Here is a 21,549-nt window from a genome sequence, read left to right on the forward strand (position 1 = left end):
GTGATATTTTACTAATCCAAAGCTGTAATACTCATCCAAAAAAAGGTAAAAGGCCTTTGTCATTGTTCAGCTCAGCGTGGATGGTACTTGCTAATCCTGTGTTTAAAGATTTTGCTGTAAAAATGTCAAAAGGCATTGCAACTTTCCAGCAGAACATGGATGGAACTATGGTAATCATATGCTTAAAAAGTCTACTAGAAAAACAGATATTTGAAGTGAGCAGATTTGGACTGTCTCTGGTGTTGTAAAGTGCTCTCTACCTAAAACTTGGAAACTACACAGGGTCCCCTGCTTTATTTTTGCTTAATTTATGCAGCACTCTTAACCTTAAAGGGATTCTGTTTTAGTTTTATACATGTTGCTCTCTTGTGTCTGGACAAAGATAGATCTCTCTGTCAAGCTCTAATAACAGTGAAGCTATTCTTGTGGACTGTATATGATTGGCACTGCTTAAAGGGTGAGATAGCAGTGCATGGGGTAATTAAGCCACTTCTTGTCAGGTCGGGGTTCCCAGTCGATACAGTAATAGCATGGATTCGCGGAAAGTAGATCAATCGTTACCACACCTGAAACAGAGATTCAAAATGGATAGATGATCTCTGGCAGGCTGATCTAGAAAAATGTTAGCAATTGCCTGAAGGATAAAGTGTCTGTGTGCACACATGGAAAAAGGAAGCATAATCTAGCAAAACCTTGGATACAAATATAAGCATACATTCGTAAATATAAAAATACATTTAACAATGAAAAGTAGCCCAGACACTCCGCTCATTGCAACACAAAGTTCTCATTCAGGAGGGCCCCGAGGTGTGGGACACTTTTGTGGTGGCAATAGAAGCTAGGGATGACATGTATCCCCCGTGAGCAGGGCATTTTACACGCCTACCACATTTCTGGCTGACACCGTCAGTATGTCAATTCCCCTGCCCTAACCTCTCTCATTCTCACTCACATCCGCCATCAACGCCCTCCCCCCTTTCCACAATGCAATCTCACAACACATTAGGATACTCTCTCCACGGTCAGATTTACATGCAACCCATACCGAGGTTACTTAATATTACTTCTGCCCGGTATCCTATCAAACTCCGCAAAACATAAGCCGCACCTTAGATAAGACCCCCGCTTTACTCATACATAATAGCTGTATTCCCTATTCTCTCTTCCCCCTCCACCTGTTGGGGATTACCTACACTAGCAATGACATTAATAGTGGTTAGCTGCATCTTTAATTAGCAATTAATTAAGCACATAGTTTTCAAGCTGTATGCTGTTTTATTTTATTTTTCCTTGCATACGCATGTTGTTTCATACTTGCTCTCTTTGCTTACCCCCTTTCTCCCCCCCTTTTTTTTTTTCTCTTTCTTTTCTCCCCGTTCTTTTGCTACATTAATTTGTGATAATGCTGTGCAAGTATATATAAGCAAGCAAATGGATCGCAGAATCATTAACAGCCAATGTACTGTTGAGTGAGTGTTACGTTTAATAAACAGCTTAAAAAAAAAAAACAATGAAAAGTAACTCTAACTTGTAAACAATAAAAAGTGCTCCTTCTCAAATGTTTTCTGCAGAAAAAGCATAGCTAAAACTAAAATCTTCATTAGGAATGGGCCCCACACTTTGATGTGTTTCTTTGTCGCTTTAGTCCTGAAGTTTCAGGATGTCAGAATCCATAGGCTTTGAAAATATGTCAACTCTAGCACTAGTACTGTCGCTGACCTCTAGGCGCTCTGAATACTGATATTCAGCCGTCAAATATTATCCCACACCTTAGCATAACTATAACTTGCAGGTCTGTTCCTGTTGTAAGAGAAGGAAAAGTATTTCTCTTGGCTTACTTCAGACTCTTTATGTAGCTGACAAAAAAGAGCACAGATGACGGGGTCATTTAGAGTTTGATGGATGGGGGAGATCTGTCACATATTGGTGGATATCTCATTCACCCAATTTAGAATGTAAACGTTTAAAAATTGGCAATGTCCTGCCCTCCTCATGTAGAACATGCACAAATTTATACAATCGACATTTGACAGGACATCCATTGTTTTTTGTGAATATCATGGATCTGACAAACTCTAAATAACCCAAAAAACGTGAAAGTGCATAATCAGTGAGGGAGGAGCACAGCTTTATCCTGGATCTGCAAATCACTTTTATATCCAGAAATCCAACAGGGCCTCTGCTCAAGTCTGGTAGTAGTTGTAGAACGTTGCAAGGACTAACAAAGGCACAAAGATAAGATGAGTGATGAAGGAGGCAAAGATAGAAAGACAAGGAGAGGATGAAAGGATACACGAAACAGCAATCCCAGACACTGTTGTAGCAATGAGACCATAGCTTACAGAGAAAGGATGCTTTGCAGCACAGAGTTTTATGAGTATTCACAACCTGTGTGGTTGTGTGGTGATGATCATGACCTCATATCTTAGGGTTACAGGACCCCAAGGCTACCCTTTAATCTTGTATTTGGCTATGTTGCTTTTCAGTGGCAGAAGTAGATCTTGGGATTGCATTGTTGTGTGGACTTTGAGGAACCAGGAGCTGAGCAGAGAGCAGACTCCCATTTGAATCTACTGAATTTAAAATACTGCATTCATCAGTTTAGTCGGCACAAGCAGTAACAAGCCATTTATACTGCACTAAAACACTACATTTAAAATGCTAAGAGACAGGGTGTTGGACAAGTGTGAGCTGTCTACATTCCCACCATTGTGACTGGCAGACTACCCTGGGAGCCTGCCCACCTGTTCACTATTAGTGTAAATGACAATGCAGAAAACTGTTTGCCAATTTAGAGTAACTAGGTGGTGAGTGTAGAGAGGAGTGGCATTTGAAGCTACAGACTTTTCAACATTACAGTTGCCACTTTAGTGGGCTTAAGCACACACAAGAACTTTCTACTGCATTAATTTAAACACATTTGCAGATGTAAACATTTGATGGTTGGTATTACTAAATGAAGGGAGTATATCATCTTCTGAATGAGGGGAGAGTTATTATTGTGTTACCTTCAGGTGTTATTCTTTATTTCAAAGACATTGCTCAACACGCTGATACTTTTGTTACGATTGTCAATTACTTTGAGAATAATAACTAATTTGGAAGTTTTAATCTTCATTTAACTGGACACAAATAGTTTTACAAAAAATAAAAATGGCTCAAATATTCACAATATGTTACAGAAGAAAATTCCTGCAATTGAAATACATGATTTCAAAATATCTAGATATCTGAGTTCTGAGCACTGTCTTCAGATTTACAGTTCTTCACATGAAACAAGTGAATAGAATTCCTACTATTAGATGATTTTAGTGATAATATTACACGGCACATAAGATGTTTCTTTTCTCTACTGCCTTGGACTGCCATACTTGGAGTTTGCCAGCTACAATTCTATTATTTATTTACGGTATTTGTAGAGAGAGGGGATATCACAGCGGTAAATTGCTACCAGTTCTTCTAACTGACACTGTGGTATTATGTGATAGTTGAAGCATTAAAATGAAACTGTTTTTTAGTTTTTTTCTGAACCTGAAGTGGTTGTCAGTAAGGCAGAGATCCAAGGGCAGTAGATTCCATTAGGTCGCTGCCAAGTGGGAACATGAAAGAACTCCTGATCTGACATTTTTTATTCACTTAGATTTGGCTAGTACTAGGTTCAGTGATCTCAGGTCTCGCGTTGGTTTATAGAATTCCACTTTTGCTTGTAGAATTGCAGGGGCTGAATTGTATAGTGCCTTGTGGGCATGGCAGAGGAGTTTAAATCTGGCTCTTTTGTGCACTGGCAGCCAGTGAAGTGTTTCTAGGCAGGCCAAAGCCAAGCTAAATCTGTCTTTGTTACAGATAAGCTGGCGGCTTGGTTTTGTATTACCTTGAGTTGTGTGAATAGGTAGTCTGTCATTCCCAAATAAAAAACATTTCTGTAATCCAATCTACTGGTGATTAGAGCTTGGACTACAGTTCTTTGCCAGTCAATCCAGCAGAAACAGACTTCTTAGGAGATTGAGAACACCAAAGCATTTGCCACAAGTGGGATGACTTGCTCCTGCATGGACAGTGAATCATCAATGAGAGCACAGAGATTTTTTGCCACTTTCTTTGGCTTGGGTGTGAATCCCAAAAATGGCAGGCCACCATGGAGAATCCCAGATCTGCTGGGCCCCCCAAGAGTAAGACCTCTGTTTTATCAGCGTTCAGATTTAGACAGTGAGCTGACATCCAGCTTGCTACATCATAGAGACACCTGGCCAGGTTATCTCTTGTTTCATGATGTCTCTCCCTTATCAAAATGACAAGCTGGGTGGACGTGAGGGGGTCATTAAGAGTCTGGCGGTCTTGAGACAGAAACGCCGCTGTAATACCACCGACACCGTCAGGCTGGAGACAGCTCTCAGCCTGGCGGTCCCGGTGGTTGTAATCCGCCACGGCAGTGCTGCAAACACCGCAGGATTACGAGTCCTGTTCACACCGCCGTAGACAAACTAGTGGAATGGAGGTGCTGGGGGGGCCCTGGGGGCTCCTGCACTGCCCATGCACTTCGCATGGGAGGTGCAGGGGCCCCCATGCACAGCCCCATCGCGCATTTCACTGCCCAAATTACGGGCAGTGAAATGCGCGACGGGTGCTCCTGCACGCCCTGCACCGCCACATTAGTGGCGGCTCAATTCCGAGCCTGCATCAATGTTAAGGCCCTCTTCACCGCAGGGCTGGTGGGCGGAAACACTGTTCCCGACCGCCGGACCTGCGGTGAAGTCGAAAGAGGGCCAGCGGTGTCCTAACGGCACCAGCGGTCAGGTGGTGTTTTGGGTTTGGCCACCCACCAAACTCGGAATGACCCCCTCTGTGTTCTTTAACTTAAGAAGGAGCCAAACCATTGTAGGGTGTTGGAATGAAGCCCAATCTCATAATGCTTTTTTATCATTGAACTATGGGGAACAGTATCAAATGCCATTGGGAGATCGAGTATTATCAGGACTACAGCCTTGCCTTGATCCTCTTCCAACCTGATTTTATGCAGTACAGCAAGGAAGGTGGATTCTGTGTTGTTTGCCTCTGAATCCCATCTGTGATCAATCTAGCAGGTTGTTGTTCTCCAGGAGGCTGGTTAGTTGTCCGCTGACTAGTTTTTCCAAGACCTTGGTCATGTAGTGGGACAATGATATGGGTCGATAATTTTAAAGGATGGAGACATCTATCCTCAAGGTTTGGGCCAAAGGTAGTTCTAGTGCTTGTTTTTACATATTGGGGTATTGTGCCTCTGATAAGGAGAGATTAAAGATTTGGGTTAGATAAGAATTTAGTATGGGTGGTAGGCAAGAAAAGATGAAGCGGGGCAAGAGTTGAGTGGAGAGACAGACTTGACCTATGCCATCAACTTTTCTACATGTTCCTGAGAGATCCTTTCAAATACCCCCATGTGAGTGCCTGCTCCAGGATGGGGACCCATTTGCCCATTTTTTCAAAGAGAGCTCATCTATTGGAGTTTGTGAGTCGAATGTTGAATCAATTTCAACTACTATTATCTCTGTACAAGTCAATACAAATGTAGTCCTGCCTACACATTTGCATTCTATTGTACTTAAGGCCATCTGAGATATGGTAAAATGAGCAAGCAAACAGACCACCTGCATCAATATATTCTCCTGGTAATCTAGTGTGCCTAGCTGTGATGAGTAGTTATCACATTTCTTTAACCGTTAGACTACATTTGTTGGTTTGTATCAGTGTAGAAAAAAGTGAATCCAGTAAGCTATTTAGTTAATCGTTTGAAGATTTGACCTATTTTATCAAACTTGTAACTAGAGGGAGTTCATCCTTCTTTGAACTGTATGATTTAAAAAAAAGTATTATGCTAATATCAATCAAAATGCAGTGTGAAAAAGAATCCGACATATTTGAGCATTCATATTCACACAGAGTAGTTCACATCTGCTTCATTGTGTAGACTGGAACGTTTCTGGCCGAGAGGGTTATACTTGGGAAGCTGCCAACATTATTCATTTTTACGTTTATGGAGTGTATAACTGAACAAGAATGTGAGTTGGGGGGTGAATAGAAAACAGAACATATTTTAGGCATGATGAATTCTCTAAGCCTCTTCCCCCATAGTCAAAATGCCCTCCTGCCACCTGTTACTAACACAGTCACCCAATATAATAAGATTGTGACAGCCATCCTACACCGATGTCCACTTTATACCATTATCATGTCCATGTTTGTGCTTCATTAATGTCAATTTTTGGTTTCAAATGTTCAAGTTCATCTAATAATTATATTCAGTTTCATTTTGTCAAAGCCTCATCACGTATAGTTGCCAGGTTCAAGTGATTCAAGGTCAGCTTCACTGTAAGTTTAAGTACTGGTTGTGTACTGTCTTCAGAGAAATTTGAGGATACTTGCTGTTTTACTTTTAGTGTGGTAATTTATTTTCTTATTATCTTTAAGATCATTCTAGGATCCATACTTTGCTAGCATCCCTACTTGTGGTACACATTTTTTGGCAGTCAAACTTGATTGTGGGACTTTTACGATGATACTCATGAATGTACTGGCCATCTCTAGAAGTCTGATAATTCAGACATGTCCACTACTTCAAATTGACTAAGAGATAAAAGTGTCAGGAACCCTGGCAATATTTCCAAGTAAGAATACTCCATACAATCGATAGAAGTAAAGGCCCTAGGTAAATGCTAAAAATTCTTATTAAGTTCTAAACAGTGGGGCAATGAATAATAAACAATAAAGACCACAGCACACACTGTAAACAGCAGTAACATATAAGTAGTAGCATCCAAAGTATGTTGAGTTCATTAGAGAAGAGAAAAAGGCACGTAAGTACCCCAAGTTCTTAGTAGAAAGTCTCTTTAATTGAAGACGCAGTTTGCTTCATTGAGAGGGAACGTCCATCAAACACAGCCAACACGTGTTTCGTCACACAGGTGACTTTTTCAAGGCTTAAAAGTAGGTATAGTTGTACAAAAAATAGAAATATCCAAGTTACGATGTTGGTTGCACATCTAAAACTGTAATAAGGCTGGTAATTAAGCGTGTCCCAATAAAAGGTGTCAACACGGTTAGAAAGTAATTGCGAATTGAAGGGCCATGATAAGTCCAAGGTGCAGTCCATGAAACGGCCGAGTGCTGTGAGATGTCGCGTTCTGGTGAATATAGTAGCCTATAAGTGGGGCAATGAATGACTGCATCACATCTGGTAAATCAACTCTGCTGAATTGACAATCTCTTCAACTGGTCATTATAAAATTATGGTCCCAGTTTCAGGAACGCCCATGACTGTGGACAAAAACATTGTCATATGTTTTTAGTAAAACTTGTGAAGCTGGAGTTGCTAAATCTGATGACTGAATATGTAAACTTAATTTTTAAAGGTGCACATGAGTGATATTACATATGGGTATTTTTGATATCTGTTTGACTAGCATATACCCGTAAATGTATCCTCATAACTTCAATTGAAGTTTTGAACACTATAAAGTAGACAGAAGGTGGCATAGTGTTTTTTTTTCTTTTTTTATTTCCAATTAAGTAAATTGAATAAATGCACTTCGAGGGGTTGGCAAGGGGCATATTTTGGGAGCTGTTTTTCCAACTGATGACAACATCAGTGAGGAGGACATAAGGGTTAATCTGGATCCTGGTTTCAGATAGTTACCAAAAATGCATAATGATAAGAACAGTTAGACAAATATCAACACTGACTTAAACAGAAATGTCATCTTGAACACCGTGAATGACAAAAATGTATCTTCAGATACACTAAGATGACTTGTATGTTATTGGTTTGACAAACCATCACGTAGGTCAAAATTCCAATACAGTTCTGAACCATTTCGAAATAAATGTAACAATGCCTGTTTCCAATCACCTTTGTTTCAAACACATTTATACAACTTTAGTTGTAAGCAATTTATTGAAAAATCAAGATGTAGTCATTTTTTAGACCAAGACAGAAAAAGAAAGAGAGACAGAAAGAGAAAATAGGTTAGACTGAAAGAAGATCACAAGCAGGCCAGAGTTTTCACTATCTCCTGACCATTGTATTTAAAACATTCCTGCACACTAGTTTGAATTAAAAATATAGTTAGTGATTTAGCATAACACGTGTTATGTGAGAACATAAACCTGAAAATTTTTTACTTGTGAAACATCAATGTAATTTATTGAAACAAAAACATATGCATTGGATGAGAACTAGCATGAGACATATTATTTTTTAATCCCACCAATTTAAATAAAAACAAGGTATGATCTTGTATAGCAGAGTCTCCAAGTTGTGTGAGGGACCACAAACTTTACAGAGATTTATTTCCTAGCGTATCAATTGAGGCAACTTCAAAAAACATCTGTTTTCTAGACAATATAGTTATTGTGAGAGAATGCTTGTGAGACAGATGTTTAAATTCTGAAAAATTAAAGTATTTAAGAACAAAAAAGAGCCTCTTGACATACAGAATGTTCAGTTTTGTGAGAAGAAAAACAAACTTTGAAACTTCACAAATGCTACCCTTTATTTTAAGTAGATGATAGCCTGATCAATGGGTATGTGACTTGATAGTTAATTCTAAGTTTCCCTAACGTTCTATCACATTTGTGGATGTTAGTTCTGGGTACAGCAAGGGAAGTGCAACTTCCCTTGCTCCTGCACTGGTGATGGATGATCTGTATTGATATTAGCTGTCACTGTGTCAAGTCTCGAAGAACCATACGGACCAACAGTTAGATTAAACAGTAGTTAGACATTAAATAGACAGTTTTACCATTGCTTGTCTGGCCAACTCCATGTACTTGTGCAGTAGCTTCTCTGTTTCTTTCAGAGTGGATCCTGCATCTTTCGGATCCTCCACATTGTGGGCAAGTTCGGAACTGATTTTCTCCACAGACATTGATACCTTTTGAAAATCATTCGTAATAAAATAAATACATTACTGGGAGTTAATAAATGTTAAGAAAGTTAATTTGGCATGTTTGTTAAAGTAAGGCACCCCATAGAATCACATGATTCCTAAATGTTTTGTACACCCAAGCAAAACTTACAAGCACAAAAGCCAGGTGTAAATCCCATATTCTAATTTGTATTGGGATCTGGGGATTTTATGCCTGCTGACTGAATTTAGAGTCATGTAAAATCTCCCATTCGGATGATTTTCTCCAAGTTCAGAGGTGAGGTTGGAATTTTATTTATTTTCAAGATGTTTTAGTGTGGCACCAGAACACTGTAAAATTATGAGACGCTTGTTGGAGGAATTCACAAAACAGCCCGTATTTATACTTTTTTGCGCCGCATTTGCGTCGTTTTTTGACGCAAAAACGGCGCAAACTTGCAAAATACCATTGTATTTTGTAGGTTTGCGCCGTTTTACGTCAAAATGCGGCGCAAATGTGGCGCTAAAAAAAGTATAAATACGGGATGTAAGGCATGGCAAAAGAATCAGCCCATCTGAGAGAAAGCATTCAATACAAAAGAGAATAGAAACGGTTATATACCAGGTCACCTAGCTGACATAAATCCCACATCAAAAGGGATGCCATTGGGGGAAGTGAGTAGTGAATTGTGGAGGGAACGGTGAATGAAAAACCAGAGGCAGTAGTAAAGAGAGGCCATGTGTAATGTAGCTTCAGTACCAATGACCTAGGACTATGAGCATGAGAAGTGACATTTCATTTTTGAGTTTATAGCAGTCACAGAAAGCTCAGGAAGTAGAAACCTCCATATTATGAGACCAGCATGACAACAACCGGGTAAAATCACAGTTTCTATTAGATTCAAGAGTGTAAATAACCTGAATATCTGTGCTGTGTAAAACACTTTGCCCACCCCTCTCTCCCCCCAGAGATAATCAAGCTTGTATTCTGCAAACAGAAAAGACACACTGTGGGGAAATTTGAAAACGCACCTTTCTTCTAAGAGGAGCCCCTGATGACCAATAGGACTGTGGTTATCAATAAATTCTATGTGTGGATAACCAGGCAGCCTGCTCCATGAAGTGCCTTGAGGGGTGCTAGTCAGACTTCATGTTATCAATGACTGAGGGAGCAATGTTATTTGCAGTGAAGAGCAGCAGCGAAGGAAGTCTGCCAGGAATGGGCTCGAAGGCCAGAGTTTGCTGAGGAGATGAGCAAGAGCTTTTTTGAGGCTTGTGTCTTTCAATCCAGGTTTCTATTTTTTAAGGCCAAAGAAAGCTGAAAATTATTTGACCCAGAAGGTACTTTAAAGTATGGTTGTGTGCCAGAAATATCTTAATTGTAGACAATGAGTATGCACACAATCTTCCGCAGCAAGCTGCATTGCACAAACATCCAGAAGGATTGGGGCTGCAATCGAGCAAAAGGGTACTGCTTGGAAATCTGGAAAAGGCAAGAGGGGGATTGTTAGGTAGAATGAGAACCAGTTGAAAACTTTACCCTCCTTGGGAATGCAAACGAGGGCATGCAGTCAGCTATTCTGCTGTCCTCGCAAGCCATCACCCAAGAGTTTGTAGTCAATCACAGGAGGGTCGCAAATATCAACCTACCTAATGAATATTCATTATGCAACACCTTTTTCAACCCCCTGCGCTGGAGATTTGTGCACAGGTCACAAAACCTTGCTGAACAGTTTGCAGTCACTTTTTGTTGGTCAGACCCTAAAACTGCTTTATGTATTTAGCTAAAGTTCTTTATAAGATAATGGGTTTTATCACTGTAACAAATTGAATACATAATTGTGGTTTATGGAAGTTCAACACAAGTAATAAAGTCAGTGAACTGTTATGTTCAGTCAATTGTTTCAATAATGTAAACCTTAGCTCAGCCCTGGTAGTTATGACACAGAGCAGGCAGGCCTATCTTAAAGAAAATTTGTAAAGCAAAAAGCACAATATAATAAAAATCCCACTTCAATTAAGAAGAATAGAGTAAAATTTATTAAACAAAATGACACCAAACAACCAAAAATCCAATAAGGGAAATTAGTGATATGAATTTTAGAAACTGTAGGGAACAATCAGGCCAAACAGCATTAAGTGCCAATGATAGTCAACAGTCACCTAGGACCTTGGAGTGATTAGCCTGGTCAAATTTCTATGTTCAGACTTTGGGCCTGATTATGAGTGTGGCGGTCTCTAGACTGCCACGCTTGCTGTGGTGGTCTGACTGCCACAATACAACCTTGGTGGTTGGGCTAGCTCCGCCAGGATCTCAGATACCAGCGGTCTGGAGGTTGGTGGCGGTCCTAATCCGCCAGGGCAATGCTGCAACCAGGCCACCCTGGGGATTACGACCCCCTTCTCTGCTAGTAGTTTCATGGCAGTAGCACCACCATGAAAAGGCTGGCGGAGAAGGGGTGCAGGGGGCCACGGGGGGCCTCTGCACCACCCATGCACATGGCATGGGCAGTGCAGAGGCCCCCCTGGCCAGTACCATCACAATGTTCACTGTCTGCTTTACAGACAGTGAACATTGCAAGGGTGCTGGTGCACCCTGCAGGCGACAACATCGCCACCAGCTCAATTACGAGCCGGAGACAATGCTGTAGCCTGTTTCTCGCTAGGCCAGTGGGCGGAAACTCGGGTTTTCCACCGACCAGGCAGGAAGGTCATCGCATAGGCAGCGGCCACCCTGTTGGGAGTTTGGTGTATGGGCTTTCCCATCCGCCAAACTCATAATAGGGCCCTTAATCTCTTTTTCACACCTCAAAATCCTCCGGCAGGACACGGTTGCAGGCAGTATCCAATGATAAGTTCCACAAGGCTGTTTACCTTCTCACCAAGGCTGTATTAAATTTGCTACTTCAGAGAAGCTCAAAGCGGGATAAAGCCATTTCTTTAGTCCAGCAAAGTTGAGCCTTTGATTGGTTGGCTTGGTTGGTCCGGTCCTCTAGATGTCTGGAAGTCCCAACTTTTTATTGTTAGGAGAAGTCCAGTTAGGCCATGATGTTAGGAACAGCACTTGGGGATCATAAATCACTCCAGCAGAGGCCACCACCACGGTCCTTTCCATGTCTAGTTGCTACTGGTCAGCTGTACACTTCTGGTAAAAGGCCTCTTGCAGCATGTTGTGCCTCCATAGCCACACAGGTCAGCCAACTTGACCCTTGAATTCCACTTTTGTGTCTGGGGTACAAGTGGGAAAAGGTCCAGTCCTTCAGCTCCCCCCACATGACTCAAACATCAGGTACAGTCCTTGTTGTGTTGTTCCACAGGTTCAGACAGTGTTTTGAGGAGGGCACTTTGGTGCAACATTTATAGTCGGCACAGGCTAGTGGGCAATGAAAGACTGGCCTATAGGGCATCCAAGCAGTGCCTGATGGGCTGGTCATAAAGGTCAGTGCAACAGCCATTGTTTTGGCTGTTTGTGGGCCTGTTTTATGATCTGCTGGGCCAGTTTCTACTGTTGATTTCCTTGATATTACCACAAATATTGCCTACAGCAAGCTCAAATCCATGTAGTCTTTCATGCCTTGCAAAACACGTATACAGCGGCATGCCTTTAAAAGTTCAAACCTGCTCCAGTTTTTAAACATGTGCCAATTTCCTAGCTTTCTAATTCACCAATGGGAGCCACCTTTTTTTTGGTTCCGAGGCTGATTTTCTATTCCAGTCCCACCCTTGCAGACGGTGACACCTGCTCCTCCCTAACCGATGGGGTGAAACATTCCCAGGTAGCAACCCAACCCACTCTTGCAACAGTTGCCGTTTACCCCACTGTACGCAATCCCATAGTGCACCTTACTCCGAAAATCCAAAATGGAGGAACCCTTTCTCCCTTGTGCAGAGACAGTGTGCCCATCCAAAAATGTGGCCAGTGAAATGAGCAGTCCCTTCCTCCGTGATCACTCAAATTGGTTCTGGGGGTAGCTTACCGCCCACTGGGTTTGGTGTGAGCCTGGCTGGTTGAACAAAGGGTTGCCTTCTCCAAGTCTCAGCTTGCATTTACTTATGAAACGGGAGGGGCATTTACAAGTTTCTGATGTTCCTGAGTCCATTTTATCCTTCCTGCAAGATGAAGAAAATACCTCTGCACATCCAGGCATTTTTTCCTGCTCTGAGAGCAGTTTTCACACCTAATTAAGGGTCAAGCACTGGCTGGGTAGCTACTGAAGAGCTAATGCAAGTTGGCTTCCAGCTACTTCAGGAATCAAAATGATAAATTTCTAAAAGTCACTTTTACTATGTTCATTAAGAATCCAACCTCACCACTGAGTTGGACAATTAGCAAATATTAAACATAGTGGGTAAACTATTTTTCTAGCTGGTCTCAAAAAGGAGATACCAGAATTATTATTTTAATCTGTACTACAGTTTTCCCTATAGTTTCCTTATAGGAAAGCACAGCATTTCAAAGTAAAATAGCTTTTTGGGCCTTATCAATGTAGAGAGGTGGTAACATTATATTTATCATGTAAGAATGAATTACTATACACCCTACCTTCTGGGCTACAGAGCTTACATAGAGGTCCCTTATTTATATTTAAAAGGAAGGTATTTCTCCTGTCCCAAGGGGTTATTTTGGCAGGCAGGACCACAGGTTTAAACTGCAGCAGTCGGGTGCCCTGGTAGGCGTGAAACCATGTTTCTTATGGCACAATACGAGCTGCAGTCCACAGATATATTTCACTTTTTCCCATGTCATGGGTGTGTTTCTGAAGCTCCATGACCTTGTAGGAAAGTTACATATGTTGAGTAGGAGTTACCTCATTATACTTATACCTCATTTTAGGGCTCAGAGCAAATGCACTGAGGCCTGCCTAGCAGTGCCCCATTGCACAAAAGAAACGCAGGGACATCCGTAAAAAAAAAAGGATGATCATGCCAAAAAGAGTACATTCTCAGGTGATTAATACTACAACAGAAAACTATGAATTAAACTTATACCTAAGGATTTCAACAAAATAAGTATCATTAGTTTCAACACCTTCATTAAAGGCTGCTTCTCAGCATAAACACGCATATCTTCTAGGTGGTGGTGGTATGTGGCACTCTTACATTGTCCCTGAACCAGTTCCACAGTTTTAGTACAGGCCACAAAACAAAATATACTGGATGCTTGCGTGAACAACGGATTTTAACACCTAGTACAAAAGTACATTAAAATCAGCAAATATTTATGAGGGTGCTTAAACAACCTCAAATGCTCAAAATCTCAAACCTTCATTGTGTCAATTATTGTAGCAGCATGTGCTAGGTTAAACTAAGATAAAGTTGCAAAAATTGCAATGTCCCAGAACACTGAAGCCTGAACACTTCTTCTTACTTCCCCCTGTAGGGACCAAAGGCCTGAGGTACCAAGCCCCTATTGTGGTCGCAGTCTTCATGAATCTCAAAATCACAACATTTATGACTACAAAAGTGATTTTTTTACAAATTACAAAAGTATTTTTATGGTCAGAAACATCTTTCTGAATGAGTGCCTTATCGACACTCGCAAATAGGAGGGGTCTTGAGGGAGTGTCCCCCTCCCATTTATAAGTCACAGAGCTAGATATCACATGTTTTCTGACTGTTGCTATGATTGAAGCCATTGATCAGTTACTGACCCCTGAACTGGGTTGGTAACTGATTCGAATAGTTGAAGTTTTCCCTGTGGGATGACTTCCCCTTTGGCATTCTTGTCAGTGGCCTCATGGGGAGCAAGTAACTGTACACTGAAGCACTGCCTTACCCCCTAATATTTTCCCTAACAGGAAGCTTTTTTAAAAAACATCACCTGTCTCTTTAATTGATATGGGAGGCTTTTCATTTTTTTTTCCCCATTGGCAATGCAAATGCAGTGACGGAGGTCTGATGTCCCATGCAAGCCTCCATCCTACATTCACAGTCAGTAAGAGGGAGTCGCAGATTATTATTTGCCAAATTAACTCATTAGGCAGGTCCGTCTGTGAACCCCTGCGACTGGGGATTTTGCAATACAATTGATTAGTTCTTAGGTTGCATCACAAAATTAAAGACTGGTCGTAAAGTGGTGTGTATTTTGTGACTACTTTTTGCAGTCAGCCTTTTTGTGCATAAGTTCCTCAGGTTGAAAGTGCTTGAGACCTGAACTGCAGCTAGACTAACTTTGCCTTCAACAAGTACTTAAAGTTTGTCAAATTATCACAAGAACGGCTATAGCATGCAGGTCTAAAAAAAGTTGGAGTTTCATGACCTTATTGGGGAACTAGTCATTTGGCCTTGTTCTAACTGGCCACATAACTCCTTGCTGACCTGCATTTTCCTTGTATTTTATGGCGGGGTTATTTCATCCCATATAGAATTTTTTTTAATGGGAGGATTTCCACTGTCAGCCCCACTTGTTACATTCATACAAAGATGGAATAGGGTGCCGTTTACAGAGCTGATTTGATTTGCTACAAAAGATTCTGAGGTACGCGATTAACGGTTAACTTTCAAATTCAGACAGTCTGGGACACAGAGGGCAGTGGTCCGGACCCCCTGAAGCTTTTGAAAAAGCGTGCTGGCAGCATCTCCTTATATAAGACATTGATGTGAAGTCAAAAGAGCAAGGCAGATCCGACCACAATGGCAGCGCTGTGAAAGATATAACAGAATCTGTTTTGGTGTACATAGTTGGAAAAAAACAGCTCTGCTACACCGCAAAAGCCTGGGACCACAGGCTCATGTCCACGGCGAAAATGATGCATAGATTTTTACTTTAGTAGCGAGTGTGAAAATTAGTTACAGCAGAAAATACAGCTGCGTCCCACCGAAGCAGATTTATTTTTAGCAAAAAATGCTGACAGTGGTTTTAGATTCACTGGGCTGCAAGTAATTGTCTTGCATTCATTTGTTTTTTAATATGCAGGAATAGTGCTTAATTTGTAAAAAACAAAAAAAAAAAAAAAAATGTGTGTGTTTTTTTTAATCCACCTCATGTTTCTTTAATCCACTCGCAGACACTCCCTGTCACCTGCCTTTATTTCACTCTTGCAGGCTCCTGCTTTCTCCCCTTGTATCTGATTTTCTGTCTTTCTCTTCCTCCGCCTTTCTGCTTGGTGTTTTTCCCCTCTCTTGCTATTGGTAAACTTCTGATACAGTAAAATGAATGCCAGTCCGCCAAAATAAGTGCGAGTGGGACCCATCAGCAACCACCAGTTCTGACTTATTTTGTAACAATTTTAAATAATTTAACAAATACTTTGTTACCTGATTTTACAGATCATTTCAAGGAGGTATGTTTGGAGGGGTTGATGGAGCCGATGGGCATCCTGTACTCTAACACATAGTTGTGTGTCCACAGGCTATAACTGACACTCCCCTTTTGTGATATTAAACAACAGGGCTAGGAAGATGTTGAACGCAACGCAGTCGTAAAATCTGCATTCACAATTGTGGGAAGTCTAGAGAATAGAATACTGTAATCCCTGGTCTCAAATGCAGCAGCCGCCAGCGGAAAATCTGTCATACCTTGTGCTCCATAGCACCTCGCACATCTTCAAAGGCAGGTGATCTCACCTGCTACTCTCTCACTCTGCGTCAGAGTCCCTGAACTTATTTCGTCAGATACCCCCACAAAGTCAGAGTACAGGGGCAGCACTGCACCGATGGGCTTTAGCCTCCCCACCTACTTTCCTTCGTGCGGGCTATTGATTGCATGGAGGTAGGAGTGGACCAATTAAAGAGTGAGTGAAACCCTTCAACCACCTTTCAAGTATTTTGCTCATCAAGGTACCACTAACTAATGGTTACGCTCCTCCTGTGTCCGCCCAGTTGAGCTCTCTAAACTATTCTTTCCATAAAAGAAGCAAGTGGCCTTGCACACATTATTCTGAAATGAGACATGCGTCAGGGAAAGTAGGGATTGACTCAACTTTGCTACAGAGTGAACACTTGATTTCAATGCATTGGCAAAGGATTGTAGCCACCACATTTTCTACGAAGGAAAGTCACAAGACTCCTACTGCAATATTGTTCGGTGGTGGAGAAGAAAAACATGGCACAGTCCAGTAATTTGCACAGCCTTCTTTACCATTGCAGTATATCCAAAACTACCCATGAACTTGAAAAATGCAGGAGGGCCCTTGCAGAGGAAGACAGGACAATGTTTGGGGAAAGCAGACACATTTACAATTGCATGCCTGCATGTACCGTCTTCAGGTGCTCCTCCAGTGATTCAATTCGCTGCTGCTTCTTTAAGGATTGTTCCCTGTGTGCAGGGCACTGGTTGGTTAGCTGATCCACTCTTTTCTGAATGTATCCAATCATTTCCTGGATTCCAGTCACTTGAAAGCTAAATATAAACAAACCAGCTGTTAGCAAGTCTTCAAGCGTGGACAGGCACCAAGAGGACAAACAGATAATAATAGCTCTCCTCTTTCATCTGCACAGCTTATGTTCATCATTAGCGTCAACTAGCAAGTCCATGATCTGTGAAATTCAAGCTTTTCAGCAGCAGACCTAAAGTCAATCACTGCATTACAAGTAAATAAGATTAATTCATAACTGTATGTAATCCTGTAAAGTGGCATCAAAACATATGATGTGAGTTCAACTGGTTGTGTTAATCTGTAAATTTGCATGTTCATTGCCGTAGCCTCAAGTTGCTTCTGTAAACTCTTTTCAATTAAAAGAAAGGCGTATATAATTTTGTATTCAGGAGTCCAGTTTCTCAGACATTGCTAAACCACTGAGAACGGACTGATAAATGTTACATTTGGTACTCGATGCATGTGATAAAATAATATGGTTCAATTGTGCCCTTGATGGAGTATTTAATGGGTAGTGGGGATTCAAGAAATATTTTACAAACCTTTAGACATGAAAAGACCGCACATTCACCAGATCACAGGGCTTATTGCAATGTGTATGAAAACATGACTGTACCCTGCGTTTGTTTACCACCTCCTTCTTAAGCTTTATTATACAATGACTATAAATAGCTCTGTATGTACCATTGGCATTCAAATAAAATATTTTTAAATCAGGTCCTGAATGGATATACATTGTACATAGAAATAGAACAAAGACAACGGTGAGCGGAATTGAATGATAATTCAATAATTATATAATTCGCATTAATGATAATTCGCATTAGTATGTTATTCAATAAAAATTAAAGAATTGTGTTTTACCCCTAACTTTTTAATTTATACATTGGGGTAATCAAACCAACACCTTGCTACCACTATTTGATTTTAAGAGTTTTTCATTTAATGCTGTTCATGGGGGTGTGGCTCAATAAGATGAAAGACTAGATGCACAAAGCTGACACTCCCCAAGTACGAGGTTGAATCTTGCATGATCCAGCAAAAACAGCTCCATCTAGGCCTAGATTCCTGCTTACTGGCGCCTCTGCAGGGGTCGTGGGCCCTCCAATGGAGTGTGGAGGGCGGAAATCTGAGAGGGGCTCTTCCTGCTACGTCTAGCTCTCAGCCAGGCTCTGCAGCACGTATGGGATGGAGTGGTGTGAGGAGGAAGTGGAGGAGGAGCCCTGAGACTGCCACGTTGATGCACTGGTCAGGTACGGTTGAGATAGGGGAGAAAGGTCTCAACATCATCTGGGACTAACATAGGCACACTATGTACTGGTGTGGAGGATTGGGTGGAGGCAATAGCATGAACAATGGACCCTATGATGAAGTTGTCTCTCTCTGAGCCTAACATACACGATCACTGGGGAACATTAATGTAAACAATTAAGTGGGAACGACAGGCCAAAGTGTACAAAGCTAAAGACCAAGGATATAAGGCAGCAACATACTGGCTTCAACTTAGCAGCTTGGCCTCCTATATTATGGGGAAACCAAAATCTCTGAGGCCTTAAGCACCTAAAGTACAGATAACTCATTCTGATGCTGAAGGGTCCCTCACCACTTGAACAACAAAAATTCAAACAGAAGTTGATTCATCACATGACAAACTAAACAAAATCCTGGAGGCCAAATAGGTAAAGATGTCATGGACCACCCCCTCTTTGGGCAGACCGAACCAAAATTTTCTGACAGGGTCACTGAATTTGAGATGGCACTGGAATTGGTGCAAGCCTCAGCCAGGGATTTGGTGAGACGAGTAATAGACCTTCACTAAGTGAGTGCACTTTTTGCCATACAGGAGGAAGTGTAATTAAAAAAAAAAGAGGGGTAAACTTACTCCAAAACTGTAACTTACACTCAGATTTTGTGAATAGCCAAAAAGTAGTGGACTTACTCAAAGTGTGAATAACACCATCTGTGTTGTGGCATATAGCATGCCAGATGACACTCAGCCGGCCTCTTTGGGACTTGCGGTGCTAGGATTGATGATACCAGTGGTTACATTTAGGGAGGCAGGAGATACCTGTACAACAATACTTGGGGGTGGGCTGTTATTCACCGTTACACTATGGGTATGAAGCAGGAGCGCTGTGTGTGCTGAAACACTCTCTCATGACCTGAAGATCCCACAAGAGTTTTCAAGGTCCACAAATGACAGCACATAGTTAGGTTTGGCATGGATAGCTCAATGCATCATGCCCAGGAAAGCGTTTGTTAATGATTATGACACATTCAGTTAACCACTTTTCGGTTATTCACAAAATAGGAGTGTAAATTTATTACAAAAGTGCAACACACAAAATCTAAGTATTAATTTACATCAAAAGTGTAACTTACACATAGATTTTGTGGCTGGTCAAACAGTAGTAAACTCACTCAAAAGTGTGCAGCCCATAGGCCCTTCAATTTGGTGGAGACATGTCAGTTACAATTTTGCATTAAATGCAACTCTAAATTTGTGAATAGCCAAAAGGTAGTAAATTTACTCAAAAGTATAAATAACTCAAAAGTGTATGTTTAACTTTGTGAATCATTTCCAGCGTATCTATCCGATACGAGCGGAAGGTGCCAGGACTCACAGTTGGTGGAGGAGACAGTTGTACAGCACAAAATATTCGAGAAGGAAGATATCCAAATCCAGAGGGTGCTCTGGATAGTAAACTTATAGCAATTGCAAATCTTCCGTACCAGCCGCCTCTCAACTAGAAATACTCTGACTTGTTGATACCACATCTTATCAGACTCATGCAAATACCATCCATTTGGGAAAGAGGCTATAACAGTGCAAATAGCAACATAATAGAGATATTGTAAAACTGGAACCTGACAGATACATGATGAGCACTTATTCCAGAGAGGCTGGAATATACTTCTTTACTCCCCCATACAGAGCCTTCATTCTAGACCGATTGTAGACTCTGGATACATGCATGGTGCAACAGAATACACTGAACACTTAGGAAAGACAATCTCTAATCACAACCAAGGGATGGTTCATTTGCAGTGGGGTAGATACATTGACTGCATCCCAAACGGGAGATGGAGGTTGTAAGCACGTTTCTTACAAGACACTGTTTAGGGTCAGTATTAACACTAAAACTGACATCTACCTTAGGGACAATGAAAGGTCGACAGATGACAGAATGACAAAGTGGGTGGCCTTCAAGGAGTACCCCAAAATGATGTGCTTTCAGACATCATATGGGCTAAGGGCCAACCTCAGTAGAGATGTTACTAGACCAGAGGAATAATGTAGGCATATGGAGATTACAATGCACCATGGATTAGGGAACGGGTCTTGCATACAGCACATGCTTACAAGGAGACAGCGAGGCGACTGTGCCATCATGAATACAAGGAATATGTAGCAAGGCAGCACAGTGAAGGCGACAAGACAGGCCACGTGCTAGTTAGGTTGCTTAAAAATTAGATGTCACAACATTGCATCTAAGTAGTGCTGATAACCACTTTACTGTTGGTTGGAGTGGATAGGAGTTGACACTCCCCACATCGCTGCCACCAGTGGTTTAGCCCCTGTGTAAACTATAAAGGACACACGCCTGCATAGCACAGTGCATGCTCTATGAGTAATCAAATGTGTGTGTTCAACTGGTTTTCGATTGAGGAGCATGTGAGAGCATGACCTAGAAATTCCAACAAGGCAACAAGGATTATGACCACTGCTCCCCTCCCCACCCACTGCTGCATCCATGTCTCCCTCTACCTGGGCTCAACTGCATCCTGCTGCCTGGGGTGCTTGTTGTCATCCTGTGCATCTCACTGCTACGACTCAAGTGCATGGTCATCTACTGCTGGTGTTCTGGTGTTCCCTAGCAGCATGCAAAGGCTTCACGGTCCCCTGGGAGTAATTTTCAAGAAACAAACGCGACTCAAGGCAAGTGCATTGGTGTAGAAGGGACACATGAGCATGCTGGAGTGATTTTCTAAATACAAAAGCAGCATACAGGCAGCAGCATAAACCTGAAGGAACATTTGAGCATGCTGGAGGTCAGCTCTTAGAGTACTCGTACAGATAAGTAATCCCTAATGCTGGTGGAATGTGATGCAGTACACCTCACATGGTGCTACCAGGCTCTCTTGCAGTGAACTCATTTTTCTTGTTGAGTAGCATGTTCTAATATCCAGAAGGGCCTGTTTGTTGCAAATGGGTTCTGCCTATTTAGTACGCCAAAATGTTTTGTTTTTGTGGACCACCCAGTTTTGGCCATTTTACAGTGGGTGAGTCTCAACCATGGTAATCACATGGCAAATGGACTGTGCGTATTTACCGCAGTTGGCCACCTTTT

The 21,549-nt window shown here is 41.6% G+C and overlaps 1 protein-coding gene across 4 annotated transcripts in view; it reads right to left on the bottom strand.

The window, feature by feature from the left end:
- Positions 1-21,549, bottom strand: part of CCDC141 (coiled-coil domain containing 141) — a 646,235-nt gene that overhangs the window by 290,003 nt on the left and 334,683 nt on the right. For all 4 annotated transcript variants that reach the window (XM_069225437.1, XM_069225436.1, XM_069225434.1 and 1 more), the window contains exons 10-11: positions 17,079-17,220; positions 8,775-8,906 (exon numbers count right to left, since the gene is read on the bottom strand). In XM_069225437.1, coding sequence (XP_069081538.1) covers positions 8,775-8,906; positions 17,079-17,220 — 274 coding nt within the window. The remainder of the gene's footprint in view (positions 1-8,774; positions 8,907-17,078; positions 17,221-21,549) is intronic.

The sequence above is a fragment of the Pleurodeles waltl genome, chromosome 3_1 (assembly GCF_031143425.1).
Source record: "Pleurodeles waltl isolate 20211129_DDA chromosome 3_1, aPleWal1.hap1.20221129, whole genome shotgun sequence".
Classification (NCBI taxonomy): Eukaryota; Metazoa; Chordata; class Amphibia; order Caudata; family Salamandridae; genus Pleurodeles; species Pleurodeles waltl.